The following is a 19,526-nucleotide window of genomic DNA, read 5'->3' as shown; positions in this document are numbered from 1 at the left end:
CTTGTGATCTACCATACCTTAATTGTAATTTGGTTTACTGATGTTGTCATTCGGTATAATCAACTTGTCATCTGCCATACACGAGTTGTGATATGGTTTACTGAACTTGTCATTTGGTATAATGAACTTGTCATCTGCCATACGTGAGTTGTGATTTTGTTTACTTAACTTGTCATTCGGTATAATGAACTTGTCATCTGTCATACCTAAGTTCTGATTTTGTTTACTGAACTTGTAATTCTGTATAATGAACTTGTGATCTGCCATACCTGAATTGTAATGTGGTTTACTGAGGTTGTCATTCGGTATAATAAACTTGTGATCTGCCATACCTAAGTTGTTATTTTGTTTATTGAACTTGTAATTCTGTATAATGAACTTGTGATCTGCCATACCTGAATTGTAATCTGGTTTACTGAGGTTGTCATTCGGTATAATAAACTTGTGATCTGCCATACCTAAGTTGTTATTTTGTTTATTGAACTTGTAATTCTGTATAATGAACTTGTGATCTGCCATACCTGAATTGTAATCTGGTTTACTGAGGTTGTCATTCGGTATAATAAACTTGTGATCTGCCATACCTAAGTTGTGATTTTGTTTACTGAACTTGTAATTCTGTATAATGAACTTGTGATCTGCCATACCTGAATTGTAATCTGGTTTACTGAACTTGTCAATATGTCATAGTGAAGGTGTCATTTTCCATAGTGAACTTGTTGTTGTATATACTTACTTGATTAATGTCTTTTACATGCAGGAGCTGAAGAAGTTACGTGAGCGCCTAATGAAGAGGATAGAGGAAGGGCAAAAGATGCTAATGAAAATGGTGGATGAGGAGTTGGTGAAGGTGCAAATCCCAAGACAGGGAGATGGTGGGAAGGGTAAATCAAGAGGAAAGGCTCGGGTTGAGACAGTGCCTACAAATAGAAGTGACTCTGAAGATGATGAGGAGGAGAGGCGCAACAATGATGACACAACTGAGGAAAAGGAGAAGGATGAAGTAAGCAGTGAAGATGGAGACAGTCATGGGAAGGGCGACACAGAGAATGACAGCGACAATGAAGAGATGGAGGAAGAGGGTCAAGGGGATGGTGATGACAGGAGCGAAGGGGAGAGGGAATACAAGGGTGATGCAGAGGGTGACATACCTGCAGCCAGTCCCCCTAGGGAAGTGTCACCCACCATTGAAGGTGATGAGGCAGAAGGTCACTCACCGATGGAGGTATCCCCCCTGGCCATTGTTGAATATGTTGGGCCTGATCCAGAACCTGTATCTGTGGAGGCACAACAACTAAGGAGATCTACTAGGGTTCGGTTCAGCAAGATCAAGTCTCCTTGGTTGGAGTTGAAGGCACAATCAAGAGTGAAGAGGCCTATGGAGCCCAAGGATATTTTTTTCAACTTAGTCAGCCGAGCTGTCAAAGGTGATGAGGGTGAGATGTAAGTGAAAATCTTTGCTTATGTGATCTTATTTGTTGACTACATGTTAACATAACACATCTAGTAACTCACTTGAATATGTTTCAGTCCTTTGATCAGAATGTTTGATGAAGACATCCCCCGACGATTGCTGCATTCGCTTGGTGGAAATAACAGGGTGAGTAACCGAGTGATGTCGTTGGTCTGTAAGGCTTTGGTGCAAGAGCAGCAGGCAGTTGAAGGCCGAGTTAGAGGCATATATTTGATGCAGACTTCATGGTGAGGTTTCTGTATTACTAATAGGCTTTGTTGATTTACAAGATTGGAAATGAAAATGACAGAATAAAGTGTTACAGTGAATAAGAACTTGGTTTTCTGCATTTCACAGGCCATAATGACCCGTGATCCAGCTCGTTGGGATCCTAACCAGCATGCACGACAAATACTTCCGCATTATGTTGGCTACAACATAGGTGACTGTGACTTGATTCTGGGTCCTGCTCTAGTTGGGGAGCATTGGTTCTGTTTTGCATTCGAACCAAAGACCCAAAGTTTAATGTCCTTGATTCCATGCGAGCAAGTTTACAGCGTAAGAAGACCACCTCCAAGCAGAAGAAGGCAGCCACATATGACCCCCAAGAAATGGCCATCACCGGATGTGTAAGATGTTACTGACCTGTGCATGTTAGATAGGGAAATGACAGTTTTATATTATTATCCTTTTGATGAATATGGCATATGTGCAGAGGGATCGGTTTGAAGACATACTTCACATGGTCAGACCAGATTTGAGTGATAACTTGGAAATTGTCTGGCCTGATGTACCACAACAGAAAAATTTGTGAGTGTCTACACCCTACTCATGTGATATGTTATTTGGCTGTGTTGGTTTGAGGAGCTGAAACTGTTAGGGTGGTGTTGTGGGCAGGAGGGACTGTGGTGTGCATGTGCTCATATGGCTCAAGAAATGGGAGCCTGATGTTTCCCTTGAATATACCGAGGTATTGACATTACTTTATTTATTGTGCAATCAAGAGTGACCACGTGTGACTTGTTTCGTGGTAAACTTGCTGTGCAGGCTGATGTGTCCTCTTTTCGGCGCGAGCTGATGTGGTGGCTGGTGAACCATGATGACAATGAATGCCGTCAAAGTGTATGATCTTATCTCACAACCAGAGAAAGGCCGAATGACCAAGAAGAGGAGAACGTCTTTATAGAGAGCATTTAAATTAGGTTGTGACTTTTACTAACTTTGTCAATTGATTCATTTGTTGAAATTGTATGCCAATTATTGTAATGGTTATGATATGCTTGGATTGATGGTATAACAGCACTTATATTTGGAATGACAATGCCAAATCACTGGTTCCCAAGATGTTTTCATGCAAGGGAAAATTTCTATTCCAATTAGTGGAATTCCACTTACGACAATCACAGAATGACAGGTTCACTAAGGAAATTGACAAGTTGACTAGTGAAACTTACAAGTTCCCATAAGGTTTTCGTGAAACCGAGATTTTCTGTTGAGATGAGTGGATTCCCACTTATGATAATCACGGAATGACAAGTTCACTAAGGAAATTGACAAGTTGACTTGGGAAATTTACAAGTTCCGATAAAGTTTTCATGAAACCGAGATTCTCTGTTGAAACTAGTGGATTCCCACTTACGATAATCATAGAATGACAAGTTCACAAACGAAAGTGACAAGTTCACTAGCGAAAATTACAAGTTCGAATAATGTTTTCATGAAACGACTGGATTTTCACTACTGGTAAACACAAAGTTACAACTTCAGAAAGGGAAATGACAAGTTTATTATGGAAAATGACAATTTCCCAGAAGGTTTTAATACATTTTCATACTTTTGAAGACAGTGATTACATTGCACATTTTCAAGAGCAACCACTTCTAATCAACGCAGAATGACAAGTTTACATTGCCAAATGACAACTTTACTATGGCACATGACAAGTTCCTATATGGTTTTGACACATTTCGTTTTCTGACACAACCCTTCTGATAAACACGGAATGACAACTTCATATTGCCAAATGACAACTTTACTATGCCAAATGACAAGTTCCTATAAGGTTTTGACACATTTCGTTTTCTGACAGCAACCACTTCTGATAAACACGGAATTACACTTTGCACATTTCGTTTTCTGACAGCAACCACTTCTGATAAACACGGAATGACAACTTCATATTGCCAAATGACAACTTTACTATGGCACATGACAAGTTCCTATAAGGTTTTGACACATTTCGTTTTCTGACAGCAACCACTTCTGATAAACACGGAATTACACTTTGCACATTTCGTTTTCTGACAGCAACCACTTCTGATAAACACGGAATGACAACTTCATATTGCCAAATGACAACTTTACTATGCACATGACAAGTTCCTATAAGGTTTTGACACATTTCGTTTTCTGACAGCAACCACTTCTGATAAACACGGAATTACACTTTGCACATTTCTGACAGCAACCACTTCTGATGAACATGAAATTACAAGTGCACAAAAGCAAATGACAACTTAACTATGCAAAATAACAAGAAGTGACAAGTTCTGATTTCTTTGACAGCAACAAGTTCTTTACAACATTCAATGACAAGTGCACATTAACTTACATCTTCCACTTAATGTCCCTTTGTCCCAAACATAGAAGTAACAAAAAATATATGTGCACATCTACTAACATCCTGCTCCCAAAAAAATTAAGAAGGATGAACCCTATATGTGCCAAAAAAATTAGTTGTCCCATTTGTAAGTGGAAGTCAACTTGGGTTAGGATTTTTGCATGTCCTCTTTGTATGTCCAGGATGAAGACATCTAGTGCAATGATATATTTTTTTGTTGTGGAATTGTGATTCCTTTCTATTTCTTCTTGGTCTTCCAGAAGGCCTAGCAGTGACTGGGGGTAAAACAAGGGTTGAGCAGTAAGATTCTCAAACGTATAGTCATTCAGGTGAGGCATATCAATTGTCACCACTGGAACCATGCTCCGGGCATAGATTTTTTCTTGGGATGAACGTTTGTAACACTCTTCAACATAATCATAAACGTTTCCCCCTATGGTCTTAATGGCTGCACAAGCATGTGAGCATGGAATCCCTAACATTTGCCAAGTTCCACAGCTACATTTGTGTAGGCCAAGGTCCACTCTTTGGTCTCCACGTGATGTGTGCACGCATATTCTTCCCCCTCCATAATTCTCACAGTGCATGTACCTACCGAAATACACATGCTCCAATACTTTTGCCTCTATTTTTGGCCCAACGCAATTACTCCACTTAGTCATTGCTGCATATGATGCATGCATCTTTCTTGCTACTTTCTCCCGGTGCTCATGGATCATTTGGGCCACGTTATGCTTCCTCTCCCTTACCATCCAAGCATTAAAAGATTCAGCTAAATTAGTTGTTATGTTGTCCCACCTTCTATATGGGAACTTGCTCAATGCCCACCTATCCACATCACCTTGATTGATAACCCACTCATATAACTCATGAGACATGGTTCTGAGATCATCCAGCGCATGATCAAACTCATCCGCAAGTCTTGCATAAGCCACTTTATCCAGTACCTTTAATGCATCTTCCTTTGAATTTTCACTTGTCCTTCTCCGACCTCTGTTTAATTTCATATATTCAGAGCTAAAGTTCTCCTTCACATGCCTATAACAGTATGCATGCCTTTCACCCCCAAATATTGCTTGCACAGCACCAATTATAGAATTATGTCTATCTGACACAATAGTCAGTTGCATTGAACCAACAATTTGTTTAATCTTGTGAAAAAACCACGTCCAGTCATCAAGATTCTCTCCCTTCACCACTGCTATTGCAAACGGCAACATCTCATTATCCGCATCATATGCCGAAGCTGACAGTAATGTCCCCTTATATGGACCACTTAAATGAGTACCATCAACATATAATATAGGCCTTGCACCGTTCAAAAAACCCTCAACACATGCACCGTATGCAATGAACACACGCTCAAATCTATTACCAATGGAGGCCCATTCAGCAACCGTTTTGTCATCAGTTTCCTTCAACCTTTCACATAACCATGGTATTAACATATAGGACTGTTCCGGTTTCCCATGTATTTCTTCCATTGCCTTTTCCTTTGCTCTATATGCCTGACAATATGTAAGCCTCACACCATACTCCCTCTCCAACATCTTCCTTATCTCAGTGGGCCGTTTTTCAGCATGGTCCCTTATCTCTTCAACTATTACTGATGATGTCAACGCAGCACTCCCACCATAAGTCACAATCAAATTGTCTTGGGCTGAATGAATGTGCTTATTGCAAAATGTAGTCACACGTAATAGATGACTGTTCTTTCCAACAGCATTTGCACATATCTTCCAAGGACACCCTTCTACTTTACACCTCACATTCATCTTCTCCTTACTATTCCTGATATATCTTGCTGCAAACTTCTCTGCAATACTGAACCTGTACACAGCTTCCCTAAAAGCAACAGCATGTGGAACATATTGGCCCACTCCTACAAACACTCCTGCCCATTTCGTACAATTCATCTCGCCCGTCAGTCTTCCCTGACTCTCTGAACCACTACACTTGCTTCTCTGACTTGATCCGCCTCCTTCAAAAGTTAGGCATTCAACTCCATTCTCAACATTCACTGGCTCATGTTCATCACCAATGGTCGTTTCAAATGTATTCATATATTGTGAAAGTCCAAATAAATTCTCACTCCTGCCACCATAATACCAAGTTAGGACAGCTATATTCAAACGACAGGTTTGAATAAAATAACATGTCTACATATCTAAATAACAAGTCCGCATATGGTTATTACAACTTTACTAACTAAAATAACAAGTCTACATCTACAAACAATTCCTTGCTCAATTAACAAGTCCGTAAGTGGTAATTACAACTTGAGTTACTCATATAACAAGTTTCCATATAGAAACTATTGGTTAGTAAAATAACATCTACAGATCTAAATAACAAGTCCGTATATGATAATTATAACTTCAATACGTTGAATTACAAGTCTACATATGGAAATCTCTGCTTATGTCTAATAACAAGTCTGCATTTCTAAAACACAAGTTTACAAATGGAAATGACATGTCCACTATGTTCAATAACATGCTTGCATTTACTAATTACAATTTAGGACTGCAGCACCATTAGCTTCATTACAATATTTCTATACGAATTACCAACAATATATTAGTAAATAACAAGATTCAATTGGAAAACATAACCACTTACACGTCTGGATCATTCCTTGCTCTACGTTCCCTATCATTCCCTTTCCCTCCTACATACACATGACCACTGCTGTCATTATATCTAAACAAGTTGCTGATATCACCATCATCACAAAGATCAATCAATGTACTCTCATCAAATTTAACTTTATACTTAATCTCATATCCACCACCATCATTGCCTATCCACTGTGAAATTATTCCACACAACTCGTCTACTGTTATCCATTCTTTTATACTGGTTACCCTTACACTCCCTCCAATATATTTAACTATCCCTTCACCATTTGCTTCAAAATGTCCACCAATGTGCACGTAACAGAACAACTCCTTCCCACAGCTTCTTCGGTTATTGAAATCCATTTTTCATACTAATCTGCAGCAAAAATTTACGTTTAGTCAGTACGTTAGCTTCACTAATAAATATTTACCCATTTATTCCATCGACTCAACCATTTACATACCAAATTAAAAACCCGTGACCTCCTGTCTTCCCAACATCACTTTAGGGCTTCACAACTTCACTTTAGGGCTTGACGACTTCAACACCGAAAATCATGGTATCGTCATTCCCTCATTCCGCGGCAACACCTCAACGTTCACGGTCAAACTAACGGCCATTATCCAACCTACACTCTGCCAAACCACTACACTCTGACCCCTTCCCCATCGCAACCAGCACAGTGCACTACAAATGACAGATGACCTTTAGACTATGAAAACAAAAATATCCCACCTCCAACTAACCACAACCTCCTACATTGTGATATCTTTCATCTTCAACTACACCTCCCATTCCCTCCCTTCCTCCAGCCTACTCACCCACACAGCAGAGATGAAGATGGAGAATGTGACGATGTGTAACTCTTACAGGGAACAATACAAGAAGGGTTTACTCAGTAAGTTACTCGCATTATTGCCAATGTTAGAAGATCCCAATATCACACATATTCGTTCGGCTCATCCTACTCCACCAGCTCTCCCGCCACCCATTAAAATCCTAGTCTCTGCCTTCATTAACAGTCATGATGAGTGAGGGGCATTTCAGCCATTTTCCTTACATTTCATAATTGCAGATTGGGACCGGGTCCTCTGCAGTAATTTCTCAAATTGGGGGTCCCTGATTGCCATTTTATATATTGGGGGGTCTTTATTTGCAATTTTCCCTAAGTTTTATAGCTTTCTAACTAGGTATTTATTACTACTATTCATCTTATCTTGTTTTTAATATAAAAACTAAATAATTAATTTATAAATATTTAAAAAATTAATTGATTTAGTTATTTATAATAAATAAATAATATCTTTCGTAAAATATTATTGTTAATCATGTACATTATAATAAAAATATTTTAACATGTCTAATCACTATAGAGTTTATTTTGAGAAGTAAATAAATAAACCTCCGACAAGCTATAATATTTAAGACTGGAGTTAGTATTATTTTTATATATTTAAATTAAATGTCATTTCTCTATATAAATATTAGTTTTGTATTTTACATTGAAACTGTATATCTATGATTACGCTGCTTTACACCAAACTTCTAATGAAAAAGAATCATGATATAATATTTTTCTTCTTACTAATGAAACACATTCTTGACTCAAAATTTATCTTCTTATGAAATTCCCCCTTTTTCCCTCCCTTCTCACTTCTCTTAAAAACTGGTTTCAACTGTCAAACATATATGGTGTTACTGGTGGAGCCATTGATTCTTTCATTCATAAATCTTCATCTTAAGGGTCCAACCGAACGGGCCAAGACTCCAACTGTTCGCTTTGTTTGCTTTCTCTTTTATCAGAAGCTTGTTCTTTTCTGTTTCCTTTACAGAGGCATGGTCATAAAGTACCTCCACAGATATCCACCATAAATAAATCTAAAGACATGTTTTTTTTTTGGGAAATTGCGACTCGCCTTTTTCTTTGAATTTTAAAGAAGCTCATGTGTCTCAGAAAAGTTTTTGCAAAAATACTTGCAAATTAACCTAGCACTGAGCTCTTCAGATCTAAAAAGAATCCACGGATTTGATTTTCTTTGTACTAATTTGATGTTGTAAAGGCATAAATATATATTACTTTGTTCATATTTATAAGTCACTTGTGATCCAAGCCTACAAACTAAGAAATATATTAAATTAATATTTTTTTTGGCACGTGTTCTTATTAAAGGAAGGGTATTAAAACTATGTTTTATATTCTCTCTTATCTATTTGCTTTATCTCTCTTTATGCATTTATTAAGTTAACAAAGATAAAATTGAAAAAAAAACTCATTAATTGTCTTATAACAGGAACAAACTTTTTTCTCACAAGTAACTTTATAAACAGAAACAGAGTAATATTTGGAGCGAAATGTGTGGCATATTTTTATATTTAAATTTTGACCTGTCATGTTGTGAGGCACTAATTTCTTCTATAAATCTAACTCCAGTCAATTTGGTTAATGTGAGGTATACTTTACTTGTGTGACTATCTATTTTTAGCACAATGCTGTTGTGGTAGAGATTTAGGATTCCAAGAATATTCGAACGCTTTCTTGTGGAATATATGATCACAACACTTTATTAATCTTCATTTGATAAATTGATTCATTTTTTGTTAAGCCAATTAACCAGGGTCTAGTTTTCAGAATTCTTTTGTCCAAATCTTCCCCTTTGCTTTTGATGTAGTTGAAAATTTGAGGTTTATTCTTTTCTTTTTAATTACATAGCTAGACACATTTTTTTAATGCATTGCTAAACTATTTATACTCCGGTCCTAAATATAAAATCTTTATATACACTAGTATAAGAGTCTTATATTTAAAATGTGTATAAGGGTTTTATATTTAGGACTGAAGGAGTAATTTATATATAGTGTGGCCTGTTATATGCTTTATCTTGTGTATCCATGATTAAGTAAAAGCACCCAATGTGGTTGTATAGCTAATATCTATTTATTCAATTGTTTATTTGTTTCATTTCACAAACTTGGAGGTGTACTGCAATTGCATTACATGAAAGTAAACTTTTTGGAACTCAGTGTTATTTCAAAAAGGAACTTAAATTTTTGTGTAATTTCTGTATAATTTCCCTGCAATTTTTATAGCAGAAGGAAGGACATGTGTCATGTAATGTCTTCTATATTGAAATAGTATAGGAAATATTACAATCATATAAATTGGCAAAAGACGAACGTGTTTGTATAAAGTGTTGCTGAGCCTTTTATGTGTTGCAAATATGGACAAGCACAATAAGACTACAAATCATCACAGATGTTACTGTTTATGAAGAGAACTATCTCTCCACTAAATAGTAAAGTACCATAATTGAGGGCCCTGCTCCAGCTTCATCCATATATAGTACAACACTGTGGATCTACAGTCCTATAAATATATAAAAGTCTTCTTCAATTCAATAATAATAAGCTTGCCCCACATGGCACCCCATTATTGTGTTTGTGTTGGTCTATGCAGATATATCATAGCGGTAGCACTTGTCTCCTCAATTAATTTTACTCTAAATCATTTTTATTTTGTTATAACTTTACTAGTTTTTTAGTGCCAAAACATATTGAAAGGCTGGTACTAAAAGGAATCATTAATGCACAGTTTCTGCAGATATAGTTGTTCTCTAGTACAAATCTTATGCTCAGGCATCTCAGCCCAAACATTAAGAACAATTAAAATGAATCCGACTAACTAAATTCTTTCTGATATCATTAATAGATGTATTTAAGGTTGGTTACAACTTGAGAGTGGACTGTGCTTATTATGGCTTATTAACCATAACAAGCAACTAAAACAAAACTTCCGCTATTTCTGTAAATCTTAACAAAACTAAGACACGCTTTTGAAAGGCTTAGTTGATTTCAAACGGCAAAGCTTCATAAAAAGTTTTCCTTTAAAGGTTCAAACTGCAAAGTCTCACAAATCAAAACTAGGAAATATGTGTTGAGTAAGCAGATTTTTTATGTAACTGCTAGAAAGCATAGAAGGAAAAGATCAGGGAAGATATGGACAGAAAGGTAACCGTATCAGTTCAACTTACATATAAGGTGGGGATCTATAAAGGACTCTAAAATTCTTTCTATGATTATCCATGCAACTAAGAGCACGTAATATGATTTTTCATCTTTCACATATAATATCAATACGTTTCTTTTGTTACCTATATCCATTCCCTTTTATTTTCTCAACCTTCATCTTCCCCTTGTATGTGTGTATGATGAGTAAAACTGAATTCACTTCTTCAGCTTATATAGTACAGACCATACCAACTTCTACAAGAGCAGCATGAGGAATCTTCAGTGCCACTGGAGGCTCACGACAATTCTTTTCGCTCAAACGGTATGTCATGATTAGGAATCTCTTCAGAATGTTGGAGCCATCACGAACCACTAAATGAGATTGTCCCAGGAAATAGGCACTACCACTTTCCCGAGCATCGATTAGCTCTAAGAGCTCCTTCCTCACTGATGCCTGCATTTTAGGACTGTTTGCAGGCAACATGAATCTGACCTTTTTTCTCCTAGCAGAAGGAGGAGGACTAGCAACTGGACTTATCTGAGATTCGCTGCTTGCTAGGCTTGGTCCCTCGGTTGATTCAAGATCCTCTAGAGGAACTAAAGCATTTCCCTGTGATGATGATGAATTTCCAATGATGATCATCCTTCTATGTGGGGAATCCATGGATTCAATATCACTCTGTTCAACATTAATGAACTCCCCAATAGAACGTATTATCTGCTCTTCAAAATCATCCGTGTCCCTAACATGATCACAGTATCCATATCTGACAATGCATCGGTAAATTTTGTAATCTTTTGGACCAATCCTGCCTATGAGATACCTTTCACTTTCTGGGACATAAGGCACAGGTAGAGACTTAAAGGACACCAATATCAGAATTTGATGAAATGCAGGAAGATTAGTGATGAAATGTGAAAAGAAAGCAGGGATTCCTGCTAAGATGTCAGTGTAAATGAAGCCAATTCCTGGTACTCTGGAAATGCTGAGGTTTGGACTAACATCTATGAGCCATTCAGTGGACACCTTGTTCTCTATATCAAACTCATACTTCTTCATAGTTCCATAATGCCACGCAATCATAATTGTCATGGTCACCACCAAGAGAACAAATAGATACCATGCTCCCCTGTGAAATTGTAGCAGACATGCTGAAAGATATGCAGCTTCAAGGGAGCCAAAACAAATAAGAAAGCATGCAGAGATGATCAAATTCTTCTCCCAATACAGAGCAATGATGAGTGACATCAGACTGGTTGTTACCAGCATTCCACTAATTATAGCCAAAGCTGTCAAAGAGAGATATTTAACAAGTATCAAGACAAGGTCATTAACCTTCTCATCAGAAAGTTTTCTAGACTCAGCTTTGGTCACAAGAACTGATATAACAGTTTACTTTTATTATTTCAAGAGCTTCCTTTTTTTCATCGGGAATAACCGACTCAAGTTTGATAATCAAACACAAGAATGATTGCATACGGGGATATGTGAGAGGGAAGGTTACTTTTCCATCACTAATAAAAGTCAAGAATTTTCCAGGAGAAGCATAAGATGGGAATAAAATAGCGTACCTGTCGCATTACCAATTTTCACCAGGTCTCGGAAACCAATAGTGACAGTGAGACTGAGAATCATCAATATCCAGTTTATATCTGGGATGTAAATCTGTCCAAGTATCTTCTTTGATGTGTGAATAACTTTTACTCTGGGGAAGCAATTTAGAGCCAGGCACTGGTTAATTATGGAAAAAGTGGCTGTTATCGTTGCTTGGCTTCCAACAGCTGAAGCAAATAGGGATAGTATTGTGAAGATATGATTGCAGTGTCCTGAAACCACCAAGCAATATTTTTAGCTGCACTAATATTTAATTGGATAAACAAACAAATGTCTTGAAATTAAAGCACTTTACCAGCTTACCGGGCATAGATCCACTAAGATGAATGAAGTCTTCAGTTCCCAAGTTCTTGGAGATATATGCAGCCTGACCCGCATAGCTTAAAACAAGAAGTGGGTAGATCAAGCAAATAAATGTTATCTGCAGCAGAGGCACCATGTCTAAGTTACAATAATTTCAGTCACTCTTAGCATGAAGATTACAGAAAAGAGATTGTAGATAGAACCTTAATTGATTTCTTTGAGAAATGACCTAGATCAGCAAACATAGCCTCTGATCCTGCAGACAAGCAGATCAAGGAACTTATCATATAGCGATGGAAGTTATTGTAATTTGACAGAAATTCAAATCACTGTATAGTTCTATATTTTAATCCATGAGTTATGTTTTCACAATTCTATGGAGAAGACATCAACCTGCTACACATAAAATCACGCTCCCTAGCAACCTCCATCTGGGACGATCAATATTTCTGATGAATCTTAACATGTATAGTGGGGATATCTTATAGATGATTTCCACATCCCATTGGAAAATATTATACACCCCTACTCCAGCAACAAATAAGAGCCAAACAAAATTATTGGAGCAAACATGAACCCAATTTTGCGCGTTCCACAAGGCTGCATCACGAAAAGGCCAACCAATATGACACATGCAGAGGGAACAGGTACATCTGCAGTGAGTCGAGCAGAAGTTGAACAAGATATCAGGTATGACAAATATTGAGTTAAAATATATATGGCTTTCTCACCCCATGGGACGTCCCTGAAGTTATCAAGCTTGGTTGGGATATTTGAAAGAATTTGGAAATCCTATAATATGTGAGAACTTGGAACAAATGATGTAATAAGGGCTGGTTAATAAGTTATCAAGCTTGGTTGGGATATTTGGAAATCCTATAATATGTGAGAACTTGGAACAAATGACGTAATGAGGGCTGGTTAATAAAGCCAAAATGTGCTAAATGCAAACGGGTCATTAGCATGTTCTGAAAGCATGGTCAATCAGATACATATATTGTTAATATATGCTTAAGAAACTGCACATTATTCCAATTGAGATATCTACGAACATGGAAAGAACTCACATTTTTTAATACCCTCTGGCACTGAATGCTGAGAATGATGTGAAGAGGAAACTGGTCATAGACAACAAGGTTAAAAAAAAATTAATTCCAGCAATTGAATGATAAAGCCTACAAAAATTTAGATTTAATTTCTAGCCTCGGTCCTAGCTCTTACATAAGCACGACAAATCTGCCAAGGACCATTCAACACCCTTTGAAGCTGATAAGGCTGGTAAGAAGCCAAAAATAAACCAAGTTATTGAAGCCAAATAACTTGATTACCCAAGAAAAATCAGAAAACTCTTGAATCAAGTAATTACTTCTAGCAAATTAAAGTGCGAATAAGGCTTGTGTACCAGAAAGTGCTGGAGTGAGCACCCCATCACCGATAGTCATACAAGATCCAAAGAGAGCCAATGATAATAGCAAATAGTGACAGCTTTTGTGCTTCTCAATGGCCCTTCGAGCCCTTGAATCCGTCTTCCTGTTAGAGGGACTCTTCTCATAATGCATAACCTCATCAGTGCTTCTATCACTCGGGAGCAGGCCAACTTTTGCGTGTCTACACAAGAGTGAGTATAGCGCAAAAGTGCCACCTAAAAAAGTTTTGCCATGAGAAGTCAAATTTTGAAGGCTCTATTCTGTCAAAATTTGTATGGTTTATGGAGATAATCAGTTACCTTCCCCATCATTATCAACTTTCAGCATTATGAAGGCATACTTCAGTAAGGAAATGACAGTTAGAGTCCAGAATATGAATGAAAAGAGTTCGTAAACAACATCCTTTGAATCCACATCCCCGGGATGCATAGTCCCAAAAACATACAAGGGTGCAGTGCTTATTTGACCATAAACTACTCCAACGATTTGAGAAGACAGGAGAATAGTTTGCTTCCATGTTTTCTTCTGAAGAAAATTGAAACGGTATTGGTTATGACAAGTAGAAAAAGAACTTGCATAATTCAAATGTAGTTTTGGCATCTTTAACACAGATAGAATAAAACATTAAAGCAACACGAGATTGTAAATATTGACAAACCATGGAGTCAATCCTGTTTTGCTGAATACTTATACGCAGACAACTTACTGTTCAATGCACACTGATATAGAAGATTTCTTTGAAACAGAATTATGCTGTTAAATGCTTGACTGGGTTGAACAAGAAAGTCTAAGACTCCCTTCATATCAAATGAGATTTAGTGCTCTAAACCAGGTGTGCTTGACAAAAATATAACTCCGCCCCTGAAGTTCCACAATTTTATCTTTCTTTTTTTTAACACAGCATGCATAGAATAATTTGGTGCTGAATATATTGGGGAAATTATGCACCATGACAAGAACTGCTGATCACTTATCAGTGGAACTGCATTAACTATATCTTCACCAGAGACCTTGCTCTTTGTGATGGTTGTGCATATAAAGAAAATGTGAATGCATAAATTCATCCCCAAGCACAAGTGGCCCATGGATCAATATACTGTGGCTTTCATGGTGTTAACACTGTAACTAAGAATCCTTTGATTTTCCTTCGTTCATTTTAAAATCTATGAATTCACCTATTGGTAACAGCATTACCTCTCTCTGATCAATTAGTCAAGATCATAGAATTTGCAAAAGCAACATGTATTTCCTTATTGATTCGAAGTAGGCAAATCTAAGATCCCTCCAATGCTGGCGGTTCAAAACAGAAAGCATAACGTAACTTCAAAACTTAGATCTTGTTTACTTATATCTGGGAAAGTCGATATTACCTACTAAACTTTGTTGAATGATAGAGTTATGTGATCTTAAGATCACCAAAAAAAAAAAAAAAACAGAGAGAGAGAGAGCTGTTTTTATTCGAGTCTATTGTTTACCTGCGCAGAATAAGACACCCAAAGGCTAGGAGCCTTTGACTTTCAGATGTACAATACTCTACCAAAGTAAGAAGATAGGAATGGGGTCGGATTTCCTTTATTTATCAATCAAGTAAATGCACGATGTGTATTTAGAGAAATGGATAGGGGAAAAAAACACTGCATAAGATCTTTCAGACAGGAACATTTTATCATCAGAAGGATCACATCCCTGATTGCTTCTTCAAAAGTCATTAGCTTTTTCGGTTTCTGCCTATTCGAACTAGCAACTTGCATTTTAGTGCAGAGCACAATAGCCATCAAGCCGCAAGTCTTCAAGGCCAAAAATCATTAGCTATTATAAAATAACTTAGGACAAGAAAAGGCAAAAAAAAAACACTTTATAATAGCGGTCCATCTCAAAGCCAAGATGACTTTTTTTCATCAATCTTGGATTGACTGGGGTCACGGAGACAAAAGCTGAACGTACAGAAGTTTTACTACTTTTGATCCTACAAAAACTAAACCATCTCTATTTCCAGAATCTCCAAAAATCCTAACACATTTTGAGAGTGCAACCTTGAATGCCAAAGGGCCAGAGATTTATAAGTCATAAGGTTGAAAACGAAGTATATGTCTGGCGTATTGTATTTTCTTCAATCTTTCTCCAGCAGCTATCACAGGAACAAAGTTCAACTAATCTTGAACAATAAACACGAGGTAAAATCCACCCAAAAAGCTCTATTCAAGCAATTGGTTATCTTTTTAGATGGCACATAAGATCAAAGAAAGAGTTTTTACCTTAACCTCATCAAAATATGCATCAGGATGCAGCCGAGAATCCATAATCATAAACACGAAGTGATAAAGCAGACCATACGCTTGAACTTGATTATGAAAAGAAGTTACAAGACGAGCAAATGGGCAGAAATATTTATGACGAGCGATTCAATCAATGCTTTTGAGAGGAGAATACGGAGTAAACCAAGCTTAAAAGGCCCCTACAAACCCAATATCCAAAGTCATTGAAAAACAGAGATATCTCACATAGTGATATTCACTTGTTGATCCCGTGACTTGGCTTGTCTCAGCACACAATCTGAGCCAAGCCACTCTTTCCTTCAAAATATATATATTTTTATATTATTTCATGTTAGGTGGCATCGTAGCAGCCTAGGCATGCCGAAGTGACAATGACAACAGAATATCTCATGCAGACAGAGAGAGGGAAACAGGGGAGGTGGGGGATAATATTTTAATTTTTTTTATTTTTTATTTTGATGCACATAATATTTTATGCATTATAATAAAGATAAAATTGACTAGTAAATTATGAACCAAAATGATTGAAAAGGGAAATTGATAGCCACAATAAGCGTCACATGGATTTCCGTCAGGGAATGGTGACTAGTGTGAACAAGCGCACATGTGGTCTGATTGCTGCATATGCTGCCATCAGAGCATCTTATGGAAACTTCTTTATTGTACCTCTCGAGGTTTTATGAATAGTAATTAAGCGAAAACAAATCAGATCATTTGTTTTAAGAGTAGATATAAATTGTCGGGACTAAATCCTTTGATTTTTTTTTTTTTTTCATTTCTAAAGATTGTAGAATGAAGGAAGTCTCTTAAATGACCATAATCTTACTTCCATAATACTCTGCGAGAAGCAAATCTAAGCCAACGAGAAAACTCATATTTTCTTTTACCGTCTAAGCCAATCACTAATTCAGAACAAATCATACGATTTCTTGAAGTTATAAACTTCCCCTTTTATTTATTTCCATTTACAGGCACTGTTTGTTATGTACGTGATTTTGATCAAGGTGCAAGCCAGAAGACGCGATAGAGAGAAAAACAATCAAGGGATATGCACAGGTAAGTAAGGAAACATAAATCAATAAAGAAAACAGGAGGTTAATGACGCGACATCACCTGCCCCATATTCGCCTGAAGAGCTCATTTATTGAATAGTAAAAATTATCTTTCAATTTGCCGGTAATGTCAAGCTGAAAGCGACGTTTTAAGATCCTATACATTAAAATAGATACGCTTCAAATGCGTGCTGAAGCATAACTAATATAATATGACTGGTCAAATATTTTTCGGGCAAATCGATTACGTTAAGAGTAAGCGAACACCAAATTCTGGCCGGGGATGATACTATCACTTCAATGATGTATATAAGGAGTTGGAATCGAAAGAGAGAAAAAAAATTTGGGGGGGGGGGGGGGGCGCACAGAGAGAGGACATTGACCGGAAATGGGGGAATTGCCTGAACAGGCCAAAATTTATAAGCCAGGCCCAGAGGTCAAGCAATCTTGTCCATTTCTTTTCAACAAAATGACATCTCAAAAAAAGAAAAAAAGCGTTTGCTGAATGTGATCCCTTTTATCATTCATAAGCTTTCTCCCAATCATCTACTACTTCAGAAACTTCTGTCGCATTATCATTTCCTTGATGCTGTCGTGGAACAGAACCACCGGATTCAGATTCCAGCTTTGGGCCAGAAGATGAACTTGCTGATTGTTTCCGAGAAACTTCAGTTCTAATGGACTCAGCAGCTGAATTCGAAGATGATTCTTGGTCTAAGACACTCCACCGATTCAATGAAGCAGTGATTGGGGCTTTAGGTGTTTCTCTCGTCCAGGCAGAAGGCTGGAGATTAGCAGAACCAGTAGTCCACTCTTCATCACCCCAAGAATCTTCTCTCCAGCCAGGCTCTTGAACCACAGCCTTTTTCCATGAATTCCCCTTCAATGCTGCCAGCGCTCCTCCTTCTTTCAGCGTCCCAGCTCCTCCCCATGCATTAGTTGCTGCCGATGTTGCTGATGCCCCAGCAGTTGGTACAACCACCACAGCGCCATGATAAGTTGTTGCATGATCCAACCTCCTCATTGCAGTCGCAGCTCGGCTAGGATCATGGAAAACAGCCAATGCATTTTTATCATTCAACCAAACAAGTTCACATTCACCGCCAAACCTCAAGACTAAAGCACTTATATCGGCTTCTCTTGGTAAGTCCGGAAAGGAGACAACAAGACGGGGATCCATGTCTACTAAGGGATCGAATTGTGGAGGGAAAGTTGCATTTACCGTTGTAGTACCCTTAACCCCAAGCACCCGGGGAGGAGCCTTTGACTTCTGGGTCACATGAATTATGACAAATCGCTTTGGCTCCCAACCAGCAGCACTCACCGCCAACTTCCATCTATCAGCAATAACCCTCACTGCATCTCTCTTATCCTTCAGCATAGGACAGAAAACATGGACTTTCAAACCATGGGTTACTCCTCTGCTCTTGCCAAGAACTAAAAATTTGCATCTCTCCTCCACAGACAAAACCCACTTAGGATCACGCCTGAGCATGTCTGAGAGCAATTCAGCAGTAGTGGAGTTCTCACCAAAATGAAGAGAATCCAAGTTTGGAGGGGTGACATCAAAAGCATCAGCAAGAACCTTTTTACGCTCCAACTTAGCACATTCATCATCACATGCCAGCTTTCTTTGTCCAAGGGGAATCAATTTGCTGTTTTCCACTGGTTGAAGTGGAACAGGCAACTTTTGAATTATGGAAGCTTCATGTATGGAATCCACATTATAATTACCACTACCACTACCAGCACCACAAGGAACATTTGCCGTTATACGGCCACAAGAACAAGTAATTGTAACAGAAAACTCACATCTTATATCAGGGCATGGTGCCGAAGGGTGACACGCAGCTGTACATGTATGCCTGCAGTCTCTCCTTGGAGCACCACATGTTTGACCACAAGAAGCTCGGAGACCTTGGTCACAACCAGATGGACCATCACAAGGTGGAGGGTGACATGTTCTGCCACAAGCATGTAACCCACACCGTCTGGTCTTCCCACACAGTTTATTACATCTAATATCCTTTGACCCACAAGGTATATTCCTAAGAACCACATGCCCACCAATACATTCTTTTGCCACAGGCACCGAACAAGGTGGGCAATCTCCAAAGTGGCAGCTGTGGGAGGCTGAATGGAAGGTTGAGGAA

The 19,526-nt window shown here is 37.9% G+C and overlaps 1 protein-coding gene and 1 pseudogene across 1 annotated transcript; both read right to left on the bottom strand.

The window, feature by feature from the left end:
• Nucleotides 1-4,151: 4,151 nt before the first annotated feature.
• LOC114747234 (uncharacterized) lies at nt 4,152-7,057 on the bottom strand. Its single transcript, XM_028935530.1, has 4 exons — nt 6,826-7,057; nt 6,696-6,744; nt 4,350-6,167; nt 4,152-4,167 (listed from the first exon to the last, which is right to left on the bottom strand). Exons 1-4 carry the CDS (start codon nt 7,055-7,057, stop codon nt 4,152-4,154), a joined length of 2,115 nt encoding a protein of 704 aa, XP_028791363.1.
• Nucleotides 7,058-10,664: 3,607 nt separating this feature from the next.
• LOC114747250 (potassium transporter 6-like) lies at nt 10,665-19,510 on the bottom strand (annotated as a pseudogene).
• Nucleotides 19,511-19,526: the final 16 nt, after the last annotated feature.

The sequence above is a fragment of the Neltuma alba genome, unplaced genomic scaffold, assembly GCF_004799145.2.
Source record: "Neltuma alba isolate B1F8T4 unplaced genomic scaffold, ASM479914v2 tig00000868_pilon, whole genome shotgun sequence".
In the NCBI taxonomy this organism is placed as follows: domain Eukaryota; kingdom Viridiplantae; phylum Streptophyta; class Magnoliopsida; order Fabales; family Fabaceae; genus Neltuma; species Neltuma alba.
The sequence above is the reverse complement of the archived record's forward strand: the minus strand, read 5'-3'. Positions and strand labels throughout refer to the sequence as shown.